Raw genomic sequence first — 17,944 nt, 5'->3', positions numbered from 1 at the left:
TGAACTTCTTTTCATGTGCTTGTTGGTCATTTGTATATCTCCTTTGGGTAAATGTCTATTCAAGTCTTTTGCCCATTTTAAAATCAGTTTGTCTTTTTTGTTGTTAAGTTGTACAGCTTCTTTATATAATATGTATACTAGAACCTTATCAGATATATGATTTGCAAATATTTTCTCTCATTCTGTAGGTTGTCTTAACTTCCTTGATGTATCTTTGTGCTTAATAGTTTTAATTTTGGGCCGGGCACGGTGGCTTACACCTGTAATCTCAGCACTTTGGGAGGCCGAGGTGGACAGATCACCTGATGTCAGTAATTCAAGACAAGCCTGGCCAACATGGCAAAACCCCGTCTCTACTAAAAATACAAAAATTAGCTGGGTGTGGTGGCGGGCACCTGTAATCCAAGCTACTTGGGAGGCTGAGGCATGAGAATTGCTTGAACCTGGGAGGTGGAAAGTTGCAGTGAGCGAAAATCGCACCACTGCACTCCAGTCTGGGTGACAAGAGTGACTCTGTCTCAAAAAAAAAAAAGTTTTAATTTTGTTGAAGTTGAATTTATGTATTTTTTCTTTTGTTGTTTGTGGTTTCGTCATATCTATTAAGAATCCATTACTAGGCCAGGTGTGGTGGCTCACGCCTGTAATCCCAGCACTTTGGAAGGCCAAGGTGGGCAAATCACTTGAGCTCAGGAGTTTGAGACCAGCCTGGGCAACATGGTGAAACCCTGTCTCTACCAAAAGTACAAAAATTAGCCATGCGTGGTGGCTCAAGCCTGTGGTCCCAGCTACTTGGGAGGCTGAGGTCGGGGGATCACTTGAGCCTGGGAGGCAGAGGTTGCAGTGAGCGGAGATTGTGCCATAGCACTCCAGCCTGGGAAACAGAACAAGACCTTGTCAAAAAAAAAAAAAAAAAAATCCATTACCACATTCAAGGTCATAAAGATGTTTATTTCTTTTTTAAAAAAACATGTTTGATGAAACTTTTATTAGAAGATGTCCCAGAAGGCAACATTTTACAATCAGGCAATCAGAAATCAAAACTAAATACAAAATTTCAGGTAAACGTGCTTTTCAAAATAAATCAGACCCTTTTAACAGAATTTCCCAAGAGTTTTTTTTTCTTGAACAAAAAGAGTTAACACTGCTTTGCAAACAGCATACAAAAATACAATATAAAAAATACTCCCCCCCAGTATACCAAACAGCAGCTGATAAAACACAAGTTATTTAGACCCTTTTAACAGAATTACCCAAGAGTATTTTTTTCTTGTACAAAAAGAGTTAACACCACTTTGCCAAAGGCATACAAAAATACAGTGTAAAAAATACTCCTCCTCAGTGTAATACCAAACAGCAGCTTATAAAACACAAGCTATTCAGACCCTTTTAACAGAATTACCCAAGAGGTTTTTTTTTTTTTTTTCTTGTACAGAAAGAGTTAACACCACTTTGCAAAAGGCATACAAAAATACAATATACACTTTGGGAGGCCAAGATGGGTGGATCACGAGGTCAGGATATTGAGACTATCCTGGCCAACATGGTGAAACCCCGACTCTACTAAAAAAAACAAAAATTAGCTGGGTGTGGTGGCACATATCTGTAATCCCAGCTACTCAGGAGGCTGAGGCAGGAGAATCGCTTGAACCAGGGAGGCGGAGGTTGCAGTGAGCCGAGACTGTGCCACTGCACTCTGGCCTGGCGACAGACCAAGACTCCGTCTCAAAACACAAAAACAAAAACAAAACCCCCCAAAAAATATAAAAAATACTCTCCCCCAGTATAATACCAAACAGCAGCTTATAAAATACAAGCTATTCAGGTGAAACATCAGTAACCTACACTTAACCTGTTCCATAGACAGTTTCAAAAGTCAGCTGGCTCTTGTAAACCATGCTCCAGAAGGGTAAAGAGGCTATTTCCAAACATCCCCTGGAGTTCTCTGAGGGCAAGAAGCAACCTCAGAAAGAAACCATTATGGACAATAGATTTGGAAGTAGCAGCTGGTGTTCCAGAGCCACATATAATAGGACTTACCACTCCCCATCCTCCCAGCTTCCAAGCAGGCACCTGCTGTCCTAGGCAGAGTTCTGGAGAGGCTGGTCCTTCTCACAGGACAGGCTTAGGGGTTTCAGAAGTTACCCACATGACAACTGCGGGGTTGGGTGACTTTCCCAGACTGGAGGCAGCACCTGGATTCCACATGGAGCTGCAGAGTCCAGCTGGGGCAAAATCTATCATGGAGGCAGGTGGATCACCTGAGGTCAGGAGGTCAAGACCAGCCTGGCCAACATGGTGAAACTCCGTCTCTACTAAAAATACAGAAATTAGCTAGGCGTGGTGGCAGGCGCCTGCAATCCCAGCTACTCGGAAGGCTCAGGCAGGAGAATCGCTTGAACCCGGGAGGCAGAGGTTGCAGTGAGCCGAGATCATGCCATTAACCTCCAGCCTGGGCGACAAGAGTGAGACTCCGTCTCAAAAAAAAAAAAAAAAAATCCATCGTAATTGGCTAAGCAGAGCTCCTGGAGGATCCTTTAAAACACACCAGGAGGCAAGTCCACGTTGTGGAGCACTGGATGAGTCCCAACAGCTCTCCAGAAAACTTCAGAAAGGCCCAGATTCTGCGAAAGACATCTGACTCATTGCAGGCTGGTGCGAGGGCCCAAGGGTGGCTGCAGAGCCAGCAAGCTCCTTGGAGATGCACAAAAGGAACAAGTTTTCATGGTTCTAGTAGAACTTCAAATTCATCAGTCAAGGATTGAGATGAGAGGCAGGTGCGAAAGAGGAAGTGTTACAGTTCTCCCTTCTAAGGTGCCTCACACCTGCCTTGAGAAAAGATTGGGCCTCAAGGGCCCCTCAGAAAACACCTGGGCAGGGATTGCGTTCATGAGCCAGGGCTTAGGAACTTTCCCCAGGCCCCAGGCTAAGACCCATTTCCCTGTGTCTTAGGGAAATATTTTTAACCTGCAGGAAAGGGTGCTGTAGAACCCATTGCATAACAGAGGCAGAATGAGACAAAGTCCCTTGTGAAGACACAAAGTCCCTTGTGAAGACAGAAAGTTCCCTCGCTCAGAGAAGAGAGCCCAGAGGGCTTTAAGACAAATTACTTACAGGCGAAGTTCTCTTAAATGTTCTGAGTCACAGCATTGAGAGTGGGAGGAAGGGGGTTAGTCAACATCATAATATATACATATATACATACATACATATATACATATATACATATATGTAAGGTTTCCAACTCCTCAGCTACTGTAGTGTCTGACAGTGAGGTAATGGTCCACGTTGATCAAGTCTCTGAGCTTGTTTTCACCCAAGGCAGCTTGTGTGTCTCCTGGAAAAAAATGGAGCCGCAGGGAGAGCGTCCACACCCAGCTGTCCTTGCATCACCCCAGAGACATCCTTTCCTAGCCTAAAGTTCATGTAGAGTGTGAGATTTCCTCCAGGCTGGAGCCCCCAACAACATCCACCACCTGTTGCATAGCATCTGTCAGCCTTTTCTTTGGAGATAGTGAGCCAGGAAGACCCCAAGTCTCCTCAGTCAGCTGCCTGCTGAGAAGCCAAAGGTGCCAGAAAACACAAAGCACTCCCATGAGTCAGGGAAGAGAGAGAGCTGGGTTTCAAAGTTTCCAAGAATGCAAGCCTTTATATTGTTTGTGCACTGGCTGCAATGCATTCTGCAATCTACTGTCCAGAGTGTCCTGCTGTAACAAAAATGTACAAGTTACTAAAGGGGAGAGGGAGATCAAAAAGAAAACTTGTGTCTTTTTAAGATAGAATGGTCAGGCTTTTTGGTCAGTAGCTACTGAGGTACTCAATTCTTTTCTGCAATTGCCGTCGCTGGCATTCGAGCTGCCTTTTCTCCGTAGCCATCCTCTCCTCGGCTTCCGCCAGTTCTTGTAAGTATTCCGTGGCCTTGACTAGGATCATTACTTTGGAAACCCTAGAGCAGCTGGCCAGGGCGGGTACCTCGTCCCTCAGGGCCAAGAACCGCGAACGTTGATCATTCCGTCTCTTGCGCTCCAGGGAGCTGTGGTACTTCCTGGTCCAATTCTCAGTATCATAATGGATGGGTTTGGGCTGGCAGGACTGGGCAGCCTCACTTTCTGCAGGTGGGAGGCTCACAATGTCTTCATCTTCCTTATCATCCTTTCCCCCTGGAGCTTCTATCTCTAGAGCCTCTTTTGGGGGCATCCTCTTTGGAGCCCCTTCTTGGAAGCAGCTTTCTGGAGGAAAAGGGGCAGCATAGTTGTGCTGTTGCTGGTGGATGGAGATGTGGAAGAGATTCATGCGGGGATCCAGAAGGTCTGCACGCACCGCGATGATGACTGGCTTCCGCGTACTCAAAGACTGCCTCTTCTTTACTGTCACGTCGATTTCTTCACCCTCGGAGTCGCTTGGGCTCTCAGACCTGGAGCAGGCCTGGATCTTGGGCTCGCCCAACAAACACGGGAAGATGGGCGCTAGGTTGCCGGCTTCGAGCTCGGGAGTGTAGTCGGGGGTGGCGAACTCCTTGGGCGAGTATCCCGAGGGCGCGCCAACGGCAAGCAGGTCACTCACCGCTCTCTCCAGCGGCTCCTGGGTGGAGAAGCCGCTCCACATGCAGTCACGGCGGATGAGGGAGGCGTAGTTCGCGTCCCAAGCTTTCCAGTAGTCCTGGGATTCCGTCTCGTCCCCAGCGCACCCTACCGGCCACGGTTCCAGGAGACCAAAGCCGAGAGCTGGGTTCCCGGCTGCGGGACCCAAGTCCCAGGGCGGCGGCACCAACTCGAATTTCTTCCAGATGTCCTCGCTGGGCGTCGTGGAGCGGTAGAAATCCTCCCCGCCGTCATAGTCGTAGAAATAGTGCTGGTACGAGTCGCGGTCCATGTTGGCTTGCTTGCTCACGCAGCTTGCCACCTGGAGCAGACTAGTTCCCCTCCAGCTGGGGGCAGCAGGGAACTCCGCACACGCGCACAACGCGCCACCGAGCGCGCGACCCGCCCTCTGTTTATTTCTAAGAGGCTTACAATTTTAGCTCTTATATTTAGGTCTTTGGTTCATTTTGAGTTATTTTTTGTATATGGCGTGAGGTAAGGGCCCAGCTTCATTCTTTTGCATGTGAGTATCCAAGTATTCCAGCACCATTTGTTGAAGAGACTATTCTTTTCCAATTGCATGGTCTTGACATCTCTTTGAAAATCAATTGACCTTAGATGTATGGGTTTCTGACTCTCAATTCTATTCCATTGATCTATATGTCTATCCTTATGCCAGTACCACATTGTTTTGATTAGTGTGGTTTGTAGTACGTTTTGAAATTGAGAAATGCTAGTCCTCCATCATGCCCAGCTATTTTTTTTCCTTCCTTCCTTCTTCTTTCCTTCATTTTCTTTCTTTCTTGTGTCACCCAGGTTGGAGTGCAGTGGCTCAATCTCTGCTCGCTGCGACCTCCGCCTCCCGAGTTCAAGTGATTCTCCCACCTCAGCCTCCAAAGTAGCTGTGACTACAGGCGCGCGTGGGCCACCACGCCTGGTTAATTTTTTTTTTTTAATTTATTTCTAGTAGAGATGAGGTTTCGCCATGTTGGCCAGGCTGGTCTTGACTCCTGACCTCAAGTGGTCGGTATGCCTCAGCCTCCTAAAGTGTTGGGATTACAGGCACGAGCCAATGAGCTCCACCTGCAGTGCGGCTATTTTAATTATAATTTTTTAATATTTCTTTTTCAGATTGTTCACTGTTAGTGTATATAAATATAAATTATGATTTTTGTATGTTGCCCTTGTATCCTGCGTCTTTGCTTAAATCATTTATTAGCCCTATTTTTTTTTCTTTTTTTTGAAATGGAGTCTCGCTCTGTCACCCAGGGTGGAATGCAGTGATGCTATCTCGGCTCACTGCAACCTCCACTTCTCGGGTTCAAGAGATTCTCCTGCCTCAGCCTCCCAAGTAGCTGGAACTACAGGCGACTGCCACCATGCCCAGCTAATTTTTGTATTTTTTGTAGAGACGGGGTTTAGCCATGTTGTCCAGGAGGGTCTCAAACCCCTGACCTCGAGTGATCTATCTGCCTCGGCCTCCCAAAGTGCTGGGATTACAGACATGAGCCACCACGCCCAGCTTATTAGCCCTAAATTTTTAAAAAAGATTTTCTATATATAAGATTGTGTCAGCAGGGCTCGGTGGCTCATGCCTGTAATCCCAGCACTTGGCCAAGGCGGGCAGGTCACCTGAAGTCGGGAGTTCCAGCCTGGCCAACATAGTGAAAACCCGTCTCTACTAAAAATACAAAAATTAATCGTACATGGTGGCCAGCACCTGTGTTCCCAGCTACTCAGGAGGCTGAGGTAGGAGGATGGTTTGAGCCAGGGAGGTCTAGGCTGCAGTGGGCCGAGATTGCGCCACTGCACTCCAGCCCTGGTGACAATGTGAGACCGTGTCTAAAAAAAAAAAAAAAAAACATGTCGTCTGCAAAGATGGTTTTACTTTTTGTAATTTGAATGACTTTTATTTTTCTTGAATAATTGCTCTCGTTAGAACTTTCAGAACAATGTTGAATAGAAGTATTGAGAGCAGACATCCTTGTGTTGTTACTGATTCCTTTGGAAAAGCTTCCAGTCTTTCACCATTGAGTATGATGTGAGCTATGAGTTTTTCATACATGCTCTTTATCAGGTTGAGGAATTTCAGTTCTATTCCTAGATTGCTGAGTGTTTAAATCAACCTTACATTCCTGGGATAAATCCCACTTGGTCATCATATTATTATATAATTCTGTTTATATGTTACCGGATTCATTTTGCTAGTATTGTAATTTGTTTAGTGTTTTGCTTTAATAATAATAAAGGATATTGGTCATTGGTTTTATTTTTGTGATGCATATGGGTTTAGTTTCAGGATAATACTTACCTCATAAAAATGTGTTAAGAAATGCTCCTTCCAAAAAACCAAACACCGCATGTTCTCACTCATAGGTGGGAATTGAACAATGAGAACACATGGACACAGGAAGGGGAACATCACACACCGGGGCCTGTAGTGGGGTGGGGTGGGGGGAGGGATAGCATTAGGAGATATACCTAATGTTAAATGATGAGTTAATGGGTGCAGCACACCAACATGGCACATGTATACATATGTAACTAACCTGCACGTTGTGCACATGTACCCTAAAACTTAAAGTATAATAAATAAAATAAAAAAAAGGAACAAAAAAAAGAAACGCTCCTTCTTTTCTATTGTTTAGAAGAGTTTGAGAAGGATAGGTGTTAATTTTTGTTTAAACACTTGGTAGAATTCACTCTTGAAGCTGTCTGGTCTTGAGGGGTTTTTTTTTGTGGGAAAATTTTTATTATTAGTTCAATATCTTTACTTGTTCCAAGTCTATAAAGATTTTCTATTTCTTCTTGGGTCTGTCTTGTGTTTCTAGGAATTTGTCTATGTTATCTAGAGTATCCAATTTGTTGGCATTCAATTGTTCATACTATTCCCATATAATACTTTTTATTTCTATATAGGTTGGTGGTAATGTGTCTTCTTTTATTCTGATTTTAGTCATTTCAGTCTTCTGGTTTTTTGTTTGTTTGTTTTTTTGTTTTATTGGTCAGTCTAGCTAAAGGTTTCTAAGTTTTGGTGATAAATACCAAAATTTGGTTTCATTCATTTTCTCTGTTTTTTTTCTTTTTTCCAGATTTATTGGGGTATAATTGACAAATAAAAATTGTATGTATTCAAGGTGTACAATATGATTTGATATATGTATGTGTTGTGAAATGATTATCACAAATTATTTAACACCTCAATCAGTATAGTTACCATTGTGTATATGTGTGTGTATGTGGTGAAGACACAAAAAGAATTCTACTTTCTTTGTAAATTTCAAGGAAACAATGCAGTATTATTAACTATAATCATGATGCTGTCTATTACATTCCAGAATTTATTCATCTTTTTACTGAAAGTTTGTACCCTTCCGTGAACATCTCCCCAATTTTCCCCACTCTCCAGCCCCTGGCAACTACCATTCTACTCTCTGCTTAAATGAATGTGAGTTTTTTATAGCTTTTTTATAGCTAAATATATTTCACTGTATACCAAGTTTCATTTATCCATTCATCCATCGAGGGACCCTTAGGTTGTTTCTATATCTTACCTATTGTAAATAATGCTGCAATGAACATGTGGGTGCAGATATTTTTTGAGATACTGATTTTCTTTCCTTTGGGTATATGCTTAGAGGTGGGATTGACAGATCATATGGTAATTCTATTTTCATTTTTGGGGGGAATCTCCATATTGTTTTCTATAGTGGCTGCACCAAGTTACATTCCCACCAACAGTGTGCAAGAGTTCCCTTTTCTGCAAACCCTCACTAACACTTATTATTGCTTATCTTTTTGATAATAACCATTCTAACAGGTGTGAGGTGATAGCTCATTGTGGTTTCAATGTGCATTACCCTGATGACTAGTGTTGTTGAGCACCTTTTCATATACCTGTTGGGCATTTGTATGTCTTCTTTGGAAAAATATCTATTTGGATCCTTTGCACGTTTGTTAATCAGGTTATTTGTTCTTTTGCTATTGAGTTGAGTTCCTTACACATTTTGGATAAAAACGCTTCATCAGATACCTAAGACATCCATGCCATTGAAACATTTGCCTCTGGGCCAGACACAGTGGCTCACGCCTGTAACCCCAGCACTTTGGGAGGCCGAGGGGGGCATATCACCTGAGGTCAGGAGTTTGACCTCAACATGACTTCAACATGACTTCAACATGGTGAAACCCTGTCCCTATTAAAATACAAAAAAAAAAAAAATTAGCTGGGCGTGGTGGTAGGTGCCTATAATCCCAGTTACTCAGGAGGCTGAGGCAGGAGAATCGCTTGAACCCGGGAGGCAGAGGTTGCAGTGAGCTGAGATTGCGCCATTGCACTCCAGCCTGGGCAACAAGAGCAAGACTCCATCTCAAAAAAAAAAAAAAAAAAAAAAAAAAGAAAGAAAGAAAAAAGAAAAAAAAGAAACATTTGCCTCTGAATGTTTTTGAGAAACATCCCCTGGGGAAAAACTGTTAGCACTGTGTTCCTGATAAAGGCACGCTTTTCAAACCAGTCGTCCAGGGAGCCTCTGAACAAATCAAATAATGACAATTTGAGGAGAATGAGTTCTTCTCTGCTCCCCTCAGTACTAGGAATGTAACTTTTTATTTTCAAAGCTACTGCTGAGCTAGGGAGGAGGGAGTGGAATAGGACACATTAAAATATCACAAAGCTCACTCTTCTAAGATTCAGCCACTTTTTTTGAATATGTGCTTCCCAGGTTGTTGCAAGACTTTGGTTAATTTCCAGAGTTCTGAAATAGTTGAGTCTAACCGTTTTTGTCAGTTTTTCATTGTTTTAATGGAGGAGTGGAATTTTGTAGTTCCTTTCTTTGCTATTTTCACTAACATCACTCCAGCAAATGTTTTAATAATGCACTTAGTAATGGGTTTAGAATCCCTTGCCCTTGACTTCCCTAACCCCCAACATCAAATTCTACCTTTGCTCCTGGGACCCTGCTAGAGAAAGTTTCAAACAGGTAAAGGTCAGGGTATATTATTTATTTATGCTCTCCACCTCAGTTATGTTCTCCACATTGCAGTCTTTCCATTCCTCCCCTATTGACTACAAGTAGCTGTTCCAAATTTCTTCCACTCTCCTCAAGTCTTGCATACAATTCCTGTCTATCTCACTTTGTCCTCATGAATTCCACAATTCAAAATATATTTGTGTCTTATTTGTATTTCTCTTAGTAGCAGAGGTCTGAGGTCAGACCTCCTTAATTTAATTCCTGCCTTGATTTAATTCCTGCATTTATGTTTACTAGCTGCGTGATATTGAACAATTTACCACCTCACTTTGTCTCAGTTTTCTCATCCTCAAAGGGTCAGTGTAAGGATTAGATAAAATAATCCATGTACAGCTCTTAGAACAGTTTCTTCAATACATCTTCGCTATCAGTATCATCATTATCATCATCACCATCATAATTATCCCATTACTCCTATCTTTAAAGCATGTGTCTGTCCTCAATACCAGTGTTAATAACCTGTGCTCTCTTGACCCCATCTCTTCTATTATTTGTACTGAAATGATTTCCTACCTTAAATATTTAGTACTGACTCCTCTACCTTGGCCTGAAACTCATTCAAGTATGCAGATCTTTAAAAATTCAAAAACAAAAGGAAAAGTAAAAATAAAATACAAAAACAAAACAGAAAACCTAATACCACTCTCTCCCACAAACTGCTAGTCCATCTTTTCCTTTCCTGCCAAATTTCTCCAAAGTTCCCTTTTGTTACTCATTGATTTCTTCCAATCTAGATTCTACCCGCCCACAACATTGCTGTAAGGCAGTGGCCTAATCCTTTAATTCAAATAACCTTTTCAGTTCTCATTCTCCTGATCTCACTATAATATCTAACAGGTTTTACCTGGTTTCTCTTAACACTAACTTCTTCTGGGTCTTTGCCCATTTCTTCCTATGTTTTCATTCTGGCTCCTTTATTGGCACAGGGGTCAGTCTTCAGCTGCTTGTCTGCACTCTGGGGAGGGTGGAACATTCTTATGTCTTGTAGTTTTCACTAGTTTCGTTATACCTCTGTTCCAGCCCTGTTAGTGGGAGGCAAATTTAGTGCCTCAGTCCTAAGTAAAACCTGTAAAAGCCATGCCAAGCAAGCCAGCTTTGGTGGGCTAGAATGTACAGAATCTATAGCGTCTTTTAACATTACTCTTGGATTCCTATAACAGAATCTCTGTATCTACCCACTTCCATGCATCCTGCAGATGACTGACAGATTTTCCTGAAACATAAAAATAGTTAACAAGGTCATAGTTAGGAGGGGCAGGAAAAGTAGTAGGGGGAGGGGAAGAAGAAGAGGAAGAACAAGAAGAGGAAGGAGAAGTAGAAGAGGAATGAGCAGCAGCAAAAGCTGCCTTATACATCATAATTATATAAAACACAATTAAAATGCATTTTTATAACTTCATGCAGTTTTAGTAATATAGTTGATAACATTTTATATTTAATTAACATAGGCTTTCTGAAAAGGTTTATTGCTAGGCTTCCTTTAATGAAGAGCTATTTGGGCTGGGCATGGTGGCTCAGCCTGTAATCCCAGCACTTTGGGAGGCCGAGGTGGGCGGATCACCTGTGCTCAGGAGTTTGAGACCAGCCTGCCAACATGGTGAAACCCCGTCTCTACTTTAAGAATATAAAAATTAGCCAGGCGTGGTGGCCTGCACCTGTTATCCCAGCTACCCAGGAGGCTGAGACAAGAAAATTGCTTGAACCGAGGAGGCGGGAGGTTGCAGTGAGCCCAGATCACACCACTGCGCTCCAGCCTGGGTGACAGAGCTAGACTCTGTCTCAGAAAAATAAAAATAAAAAAATAAAGAGCTCTTTATATGTAGCCCTACCTTTTAAACAAAACAATACACATGCTAAAGTCTTCACAAAGTTAATTTCTTAATACGTTGAGGCACCATATCATTTTGTTTACATTATTTCATAGGAAACCAACGGAAGGTAAATTTTAGCTTAGTTCAAGTCAAACTATTTCAAAACAATGAAAATTTCCAAGTATTTTAAATGTAACTGAGGATTATGCTAGCAAGCTTTTGTGGGTCCTGATTGCTCAATCAGTCCTGGATTTAAAAAAAATAAAAGAATACTTAGAACAAGTAGGAGGTGGGAGAATGCTAGCACAGTCAATGAGAGAAAGTGACAATGATGCCTTGCCATACCAGGATTCAAAGATAATAGCTTCAAACCCGTGAAATGGTAAAGGTACAGTAGTCATGATTAAAATAGTCTGAGCCACAATCGAGTCCTAGGTCTGTCTTACTCTAGAGCCTATGCTCTTTAATTACTAGGTTATATACTGCCTCTCTTGTCTCTGTATCATGTCAATTCTCTGATAAAAATCTGGATTTATAGGATGAAGACAAAACTCTGCTGTCTTTCAAGCTCCGCCTTAATTTTTCCTCCACCTACCTAGCCAGTCTTATTCTCTGATAACTCCTAAAGCAATCATGCAATTTAGTCAGATGAGTTTCCATACTGTGCATCAAATCTGCCGTGTTCATTTCTTTTCTCTTTCCTTTTCTTTCTTTCTTTCTTTTTTTTTTTTTTTTTAGGCAAGGTCTCACTCTGTCACCCAGGCTGCAGTGAAGTGGCCTGACCTCTGCTCACTGCAACCTCCACCTCCTGGGTTCAAGCGATTCTCCTGCCTCAGCCTTCCTGGTAGCTGGGATTAGAGGCACCAGTCACAATGCCCAGCTAATTTTTTTTTCTTTTTTAGACGGAGTCCGGCTCTGTCACCCAGGCTGGAGTGCAGTGGTGCAACCTTGGCTCACTGCAACTTCCACCTCCTGAGTTCGAGCAATTCTCCTGAACTGAGGAGGAGTGCCTGAGGAGGAGTGCCTCAGCCTCCTGAGTAGCTGTGATTACAGGCATGCACTACCACACCCGGCTAATTTTTGTGTTTTTAGTAGACGTGGGGTTTCACCATGTTGGCCAGGCTGGTCTGGAACTCCTGGCCTCAAGTGATCTGCCTGCCTCAGCCTCTCAAAGTGCTGGGATTACAGGCGTGAGCCACCGCGCCTGGCCCAGTAAAAAATCAGTTTTAAAAAACAAGATGAAAAAATTGTGTCTACAGATGACAAATTATGTTGGTGTTCAGAGCAATAAGAGATCAAGGAAAGCTTCGTATAGCTAGGTCTTGATTTGGCTTTGAAGGATGGCTAAGATTTGAGAATTCCAGGTAAATGAAGGCCCAGAATTAGAAATGAACATGGCAGGCCAGGTATGGTGGCTCATGCCTGTAATCCCAGCATTTTGGGAGGCCAAAGAGGGCAGATCACTTGAGGCCAAGAATTCGAGACCAGCCTGGCCAACATGGCGAAACCCCGTCTCTACATAAAATACAAAAATTAGCAGGGCGTGGTGGTGCATGCCTGTAATCCCAGCTACTGGGGAGGCTGAGGCACGAGAATCGCTTGAACTCAGGAGACGGAGGTTGCAGTGAGCCAAGATCCTGCCACTGCACTCCAGCCTGGGCAACAGAGCATGACTGTCTCAAAAAAAATATTTTTTATCGAGTTGTACACATAACATACAATTCCCCTTTTTAGAGTATACAATTTAGTGGTTGTTAATATATTCACCAAGATGTGCAACCATGTTTTGATTGCCTGCTCTTCACCCATTGGTGAGGGAGAGAGTCCCATCCTAGGGTTATGGGGATGGCCAGATTGATAGCAGTTTATTTATCACAGATACTCAAAGCCCATAGAATGACACAGCATGCTATACAGGCCCACACAGATGTTATACTCAGGAACAGAGTGAGAGATCAAGTGGGTGAGGTGGGAGGTAGGTTTTGTAGTATCAAGAGGGCAAAGTGACCCTTGGTTTCCAAGAAAGGATGTGATTGGCTTGTTTGAATAATTCCACAGACTGGTGGGGACCTGAAATCTGCTACAGCAGTTTTGCCTAAGGATGCTCCCAGTTGAACCATTAGAGCCACACCCTCCCTCCCATTTCAGACGTCAAAGCAGCACATAATATTGAACCTTAATTTTAGGTCCTACACTACAAACCATCAACTTTTCTTTTTTCTTTTCTTTTCTTCTTTCTTTTTGATGGAGTCTTGCTCTGTGGCCCAGACTGCAGTGCAGTGGTGCAATCTTGGGTCACTGCGACCTCCGCTTCCCAGGTTCAAGTGATTCTCCTGCCTCTGCCTCCTGAGCCACTGCGCCCTGCCGTGTCACCTTTTTCTATGTATAGAACGTTTTAATCACCCCAAAAACAATCCCCATGCTCATGAGCAGTCACTGCATGTCTTAGTCAGTTTGAGCTACTATAACAAAGTACCACAGAGAGGTGGCTTATAAAAAAACAGAAATTTATTTCTCACAGTTCTGGAGGCTGGAAGTCTGAGATCAGAGTACCAGCATGGTCACATTCTAGCAAGGGCCCTTTTCCAGGCTGCAGACTGCTGACTTCCTCACATGTATCCTCACAAGGTAGGAAAGGAAGCTAGCTAGTTCTGTGGCCTCTTCTTATAAGAACATTAATCCCATTTGTGAGGCCTCTACCCTCATAATCAAATTACTTCCCAAAGGTCCCACTTCTTAATGCCATCACATTGCAGTTAGGGTTTATACATCTGAATTTTGTAGGGGACACAAACATTTAGTCTGTAACACTTCACTTCTCTCCTCTTCCCAGACCTAGGCAACCATTAATCCACTTTCTGTCACTGTGGATTTGCTTATTTGGAGCATTTCATATAATGAGAATCATACAATATATGGCCTTTGTGTCTGGCTTCTTTTTTTTCTAATTTTGCTTTTTTCTCATTTTTTTTGTTTATTTATTTTTACTTATTTATTTTTGTGTCTGGCTTCTTTTTAAAATTTTTTGATAATTATTTTTTCTTTATAGAGATGGGGGTCTCACTATGTTCCCCAGAATGGTCTTGAACTCCTGGACTCAAGCAATCCTCCCACCTTGGCCTCCCAAAGTGCTGGGATTACAAGCGTGAGCCACTGCACCCGGCCCTTTAAATTTTTTATTTTTATTTTTACTTTTTTAGAGGCAGTCTTAATCTGTCACCCAGGATAGAATGCAGTAGTATGATTGTAGCTTGCACTAACCTCAAATTCCTGGGCTCAAGGGATTCTCCTGCCTCAGCCTCCCGAGTAACTAGGATTACAGATGTGTGCCACCACACCCAGCTACTTTTTAATTTTTATTTTTTTGTAGAGATGGAGTCTTGCTATATTGCCCAAGCTGGTCTCGAGTTTCTGGCCTCAAGTGATCTTCCCCCAGTCAGCTTCCCAAAGTTTTGGGATTACAGTTGTTAGCTACCACAACTGTCCTCCGGCTTCTTTTACTTAGCATAATGTTTTTGAGAGTCATTTATGTTGCAGCATGTGTCAGTACTTCTGTCCTTTGTGTGACTCTATAATAGTCCACTGTAAGAATCTGCCATGTTTTGTTTATCCATTCATCAATTGATGGACAATTGTGTTTTTCCCCATGTTGGTTGTTATGAATAATAATTCTATGAATATTCATGTACACATTTTTGTATGGACATATGTTTTCAACTCTTTTTTGTACATACCTAAGAGTGTAATTGCTGGATCTATAGAAAATATATGTTTAAACTTTTGAGGAACCTCTAGACTATTTTCCAAAGCACCGTTTTACATTTTACTTTACTACACTAGCAAAATATGAAGCCTCCAATTTCTCCACATCCTTGCCATCATTGATTATTTTCCATCTTTTTTATTATAGCCAGCCTATTAGGTATGAAGTGGTATCTCGTTTTGATTTGTATTTTCTGAATGGCTATTGATGCTGAGGATATTTTCATCTAGTTATTTGCCATTTGTATGTATATTTTTGGAGAAATGTCTATTTGAATTCTTTGTCCATTTGAGAAAACTTTATTTTAAACTTTAGATTTATAGAAAAATTGCAAAGATATCACAGAGAGTTCCCATATACCCCACTCCAAGTCTCTGCTATTATTAACATTTTTCATTAATATGGTTCATTTTCTATAGTTAATGGTCAATATTAATACAGTATTATTAACTGAAGTTATTTTACTAAGTTACTAAAATTACTTTATTTATTAAAAAATACTTCAGGCCAGGCACAGTGGCTCATGTCTGTAATCCCAGCACCTTGGGAGGCTGAGGTGGGAGGATTGCTTGAGGCCAAGAATTCAAGACAAGCCTGGGCATCATAGCAAGAGCCCCATCTCTACAACAAAAAGATTTTTTAAAAAAATAGCCGGACATGGTGACTCACACCTGTAGTCCTAGATACTCAGAAGGCTGAGGTGGGAGGATCCCTTGAGCCCAGAAGTTCAAGGCTGTAGTGGGCTGTGATCATGCCACTGCACTCCAACCTGGGTGACAGAGTGAGACCCCCAACTCAAAAAAATATACTTCAGCTTTTACCTAATGATGTCTTTATTCTGTTCCAAGATGCCATTGAGGATAACACATTGCATTTAGCCATCATGTCTCCCTAAGCTCCTTTTGGCATGACAGTTTCTCATATTGTCCTTGACAATTTGGATGAGTACTGGGCAGGTGTTTTCTAGGATGTCCCACTATTGGGATTTATCAGATTTCTCATTGTTAGACAGGGGTGAGGGTACTTACTGTGAGCATGATTCATCACTGTCGATGTTGATTTGTATCACCTGGCTGAAGTAGTGTTCATCCAGCTTCTCCACTGTGAAGTTACTCTTTGTCTCTCATTTTCTGTAATGCACTCTGAAGGAAGTCTCTATGCACAGCCCATACTTAAGGAGTGAGGAGCTAAGCTCCACCTTTTTGAGAGTAGATTATCTACATAAATTATTTGGAATTCTTCTGCACAGGAGATTTGTCTCTTCTTGTTTATTTATTTATTTAATTAGTTATTTGTTTATATGAGTATGAACACATGGATATTTATTTTATACTTTAATGAGTTATATTCCAATATTTATTTATCCACTTTTACCACTTCCATTCAACATTTTACTAGAGGCACTAGCCAGAGCAATTAGGCAAGGAAAAGAAATAAAAACCATCCAGATTGGAAAGGAAGACTAACTCTATTTTCACATAATATAATTTTGTGCGTAGAAAAACATTAACAAATAAATTTTTTAAAAAAGAAAAAGAAAAGCACAAAGAGGCCAGGCATGGTGGTTCATGCCAGTAATCCTAGCACTTCGGGAGGCCAAGGCAGGCAGATCACTTGAGGCCAGGAGTTCTAGACCAGCCTGGGCAACGTGGTGAAACCTCATCTCTACTAAAAATATGAAAATTAGCCTGGCATGGTGACTGTGCCTGTAATCCCAGCTACTCAGGAAGTTGAGGCATGAGAATCACTTGAACCCAGGAGGTAGAGGTTGCAGTGAGCCAAGATTGTGCCACTGCACTCCAGCCTGGGCAACGGAGTGAGACCCTGTCTCAAAAATAAAAGAAAAAGAAAACCACAAAGAATGCTTTAAAAACTCTTAGAGCTGGAGACTGGGTGCAGTGGCTCACACCTGTAATCTCAGCACTTTGAGAGGCCAAGGGGGGGCAGATCACTTGAGGTCAGGAGTTCGAGACTAGCCTGGCCAACACGGTGAAACCCCTGTCTCTACTAAAAATACAAAATAATAATAACTAGCCAGACATGGTGGTGCACACCTGTAATCCCAGCTACTTGGGAGGCTGAGACAGGAGAACTGCTTGAACCTGGGAGGTAGAGGTTGCAGTGAGCTGAGACCATGCCATCACACTCCAGCCTGGGCAACAGTGCAAGACTCCATCTCAAAAAAAAACAAAAAACAAACAAACAAAAAATATCTTTGAGCCAATAAACAAGTTCAGCAAAGTTGTAGGAAACAGGATCAACATACAAAAATAATTTGTATTTCTATACAGTAGCAATGAACAATCTGAAAATGAATTAAGAAAACAATTCTACTTATAATAGCATTAAAAAATAAAATAGCTAGAAATAATTTTTTTAAAAGAACAGTATGTCTTGTACATCGAAAACCACAAAATATTGTTGAAAGGAATTAAAGAAAACATAAATAAATGGGAAGACATTTCATGGTCATGAATTGGAAGGCTTAATATTATTAAGGTAGAAATACTACAAATTAATCTACAAATTCAACACAAGCTCTATCAAAATCCCAACTGGTTTCATTTTTAAAAATTGGCAAGCTGATTCTAAAATTCATATGGAAATGCAAGTGACCCGGAAATGTCCAAACAATCATGAAAAAGATGAATGAAGAGGAAAGAAATTGGAGAAATCACACATCCCAGTTTTAAAACTTTCTACAAAGGTACAGTAATAAAAAAGTGTGTGGTATTGGCATAAGGATAGTAATATAGATTAATG

At 41.8% G+C, this 17,944-nt stretch overlaps 2 protein-coding genes across 2 annotated transcripts in view; one reads left to right on the top strand and one right to left on the bottom strand.

Moving 5' to 3' along the window:
• Positions 1 to 1,092: 1,092 nt before the first annotated feature.
• LOC101126444 (putative myc-like protein MYCLP1) lies at positions 1,093 to 4,884 on the bottom strand. The gene has a single exon (XM_055377069.2). The coding sequence runs from the start codon at positions 4,867 to 4,869 to the stop codon at positions 3,796 to 3,798; it is 1,074 nt and encodes a 357-aa protein (XP_055233044.1). The 5' UTR covers positions 4,870 to 4,884; the 3' UTR covers positions 1,093 to 3,795.
• Positions 3,865 to 17,944, top strand: part of NUP62CL (nucleoporin 62 C-terminal like) — a 143,471-nt gene continuing 129,391 nt past the window's right edge. The window contains exon 1 of the mRNA XM_055377067.2: positions 3,865 to 3,899. The gene's annotated coding sequence lies outside the window, so the exon portion shown is untranslated. The remainder of the gene's footprint in view (positions 3,900 to 17,944) is intronic.

The sequence above is a fragment of the Gorilla gorilla genome, chromosome X, assembly GCF_029281585.2.
Source record: "Gorilla gorilla gorilla isolate KB3781 chromosome X, NHGRI_mGorGor1-v2.1_pri, whole genome shotgun sequence".
Taxonomy (NCBI): domain Eukaryota; kingdom Metazoa; phylum Chordata; class Mammalia; order Primates; family Hominidae; genus Gorilla; species Gorilla gorilla.
This window is presented reverse-complemented; position numbering and strand designations above follow the sequence as displayed.

Excerpts from the sequence above, each read along its gene's own strand:
- LOC101126444 (XM_055377069.2), bottom strand. The coding sequence starts at position 4,869 with ATGGACCGCGACTCGTACCAGCACTATTTCTACGACTATGACGGCGGG.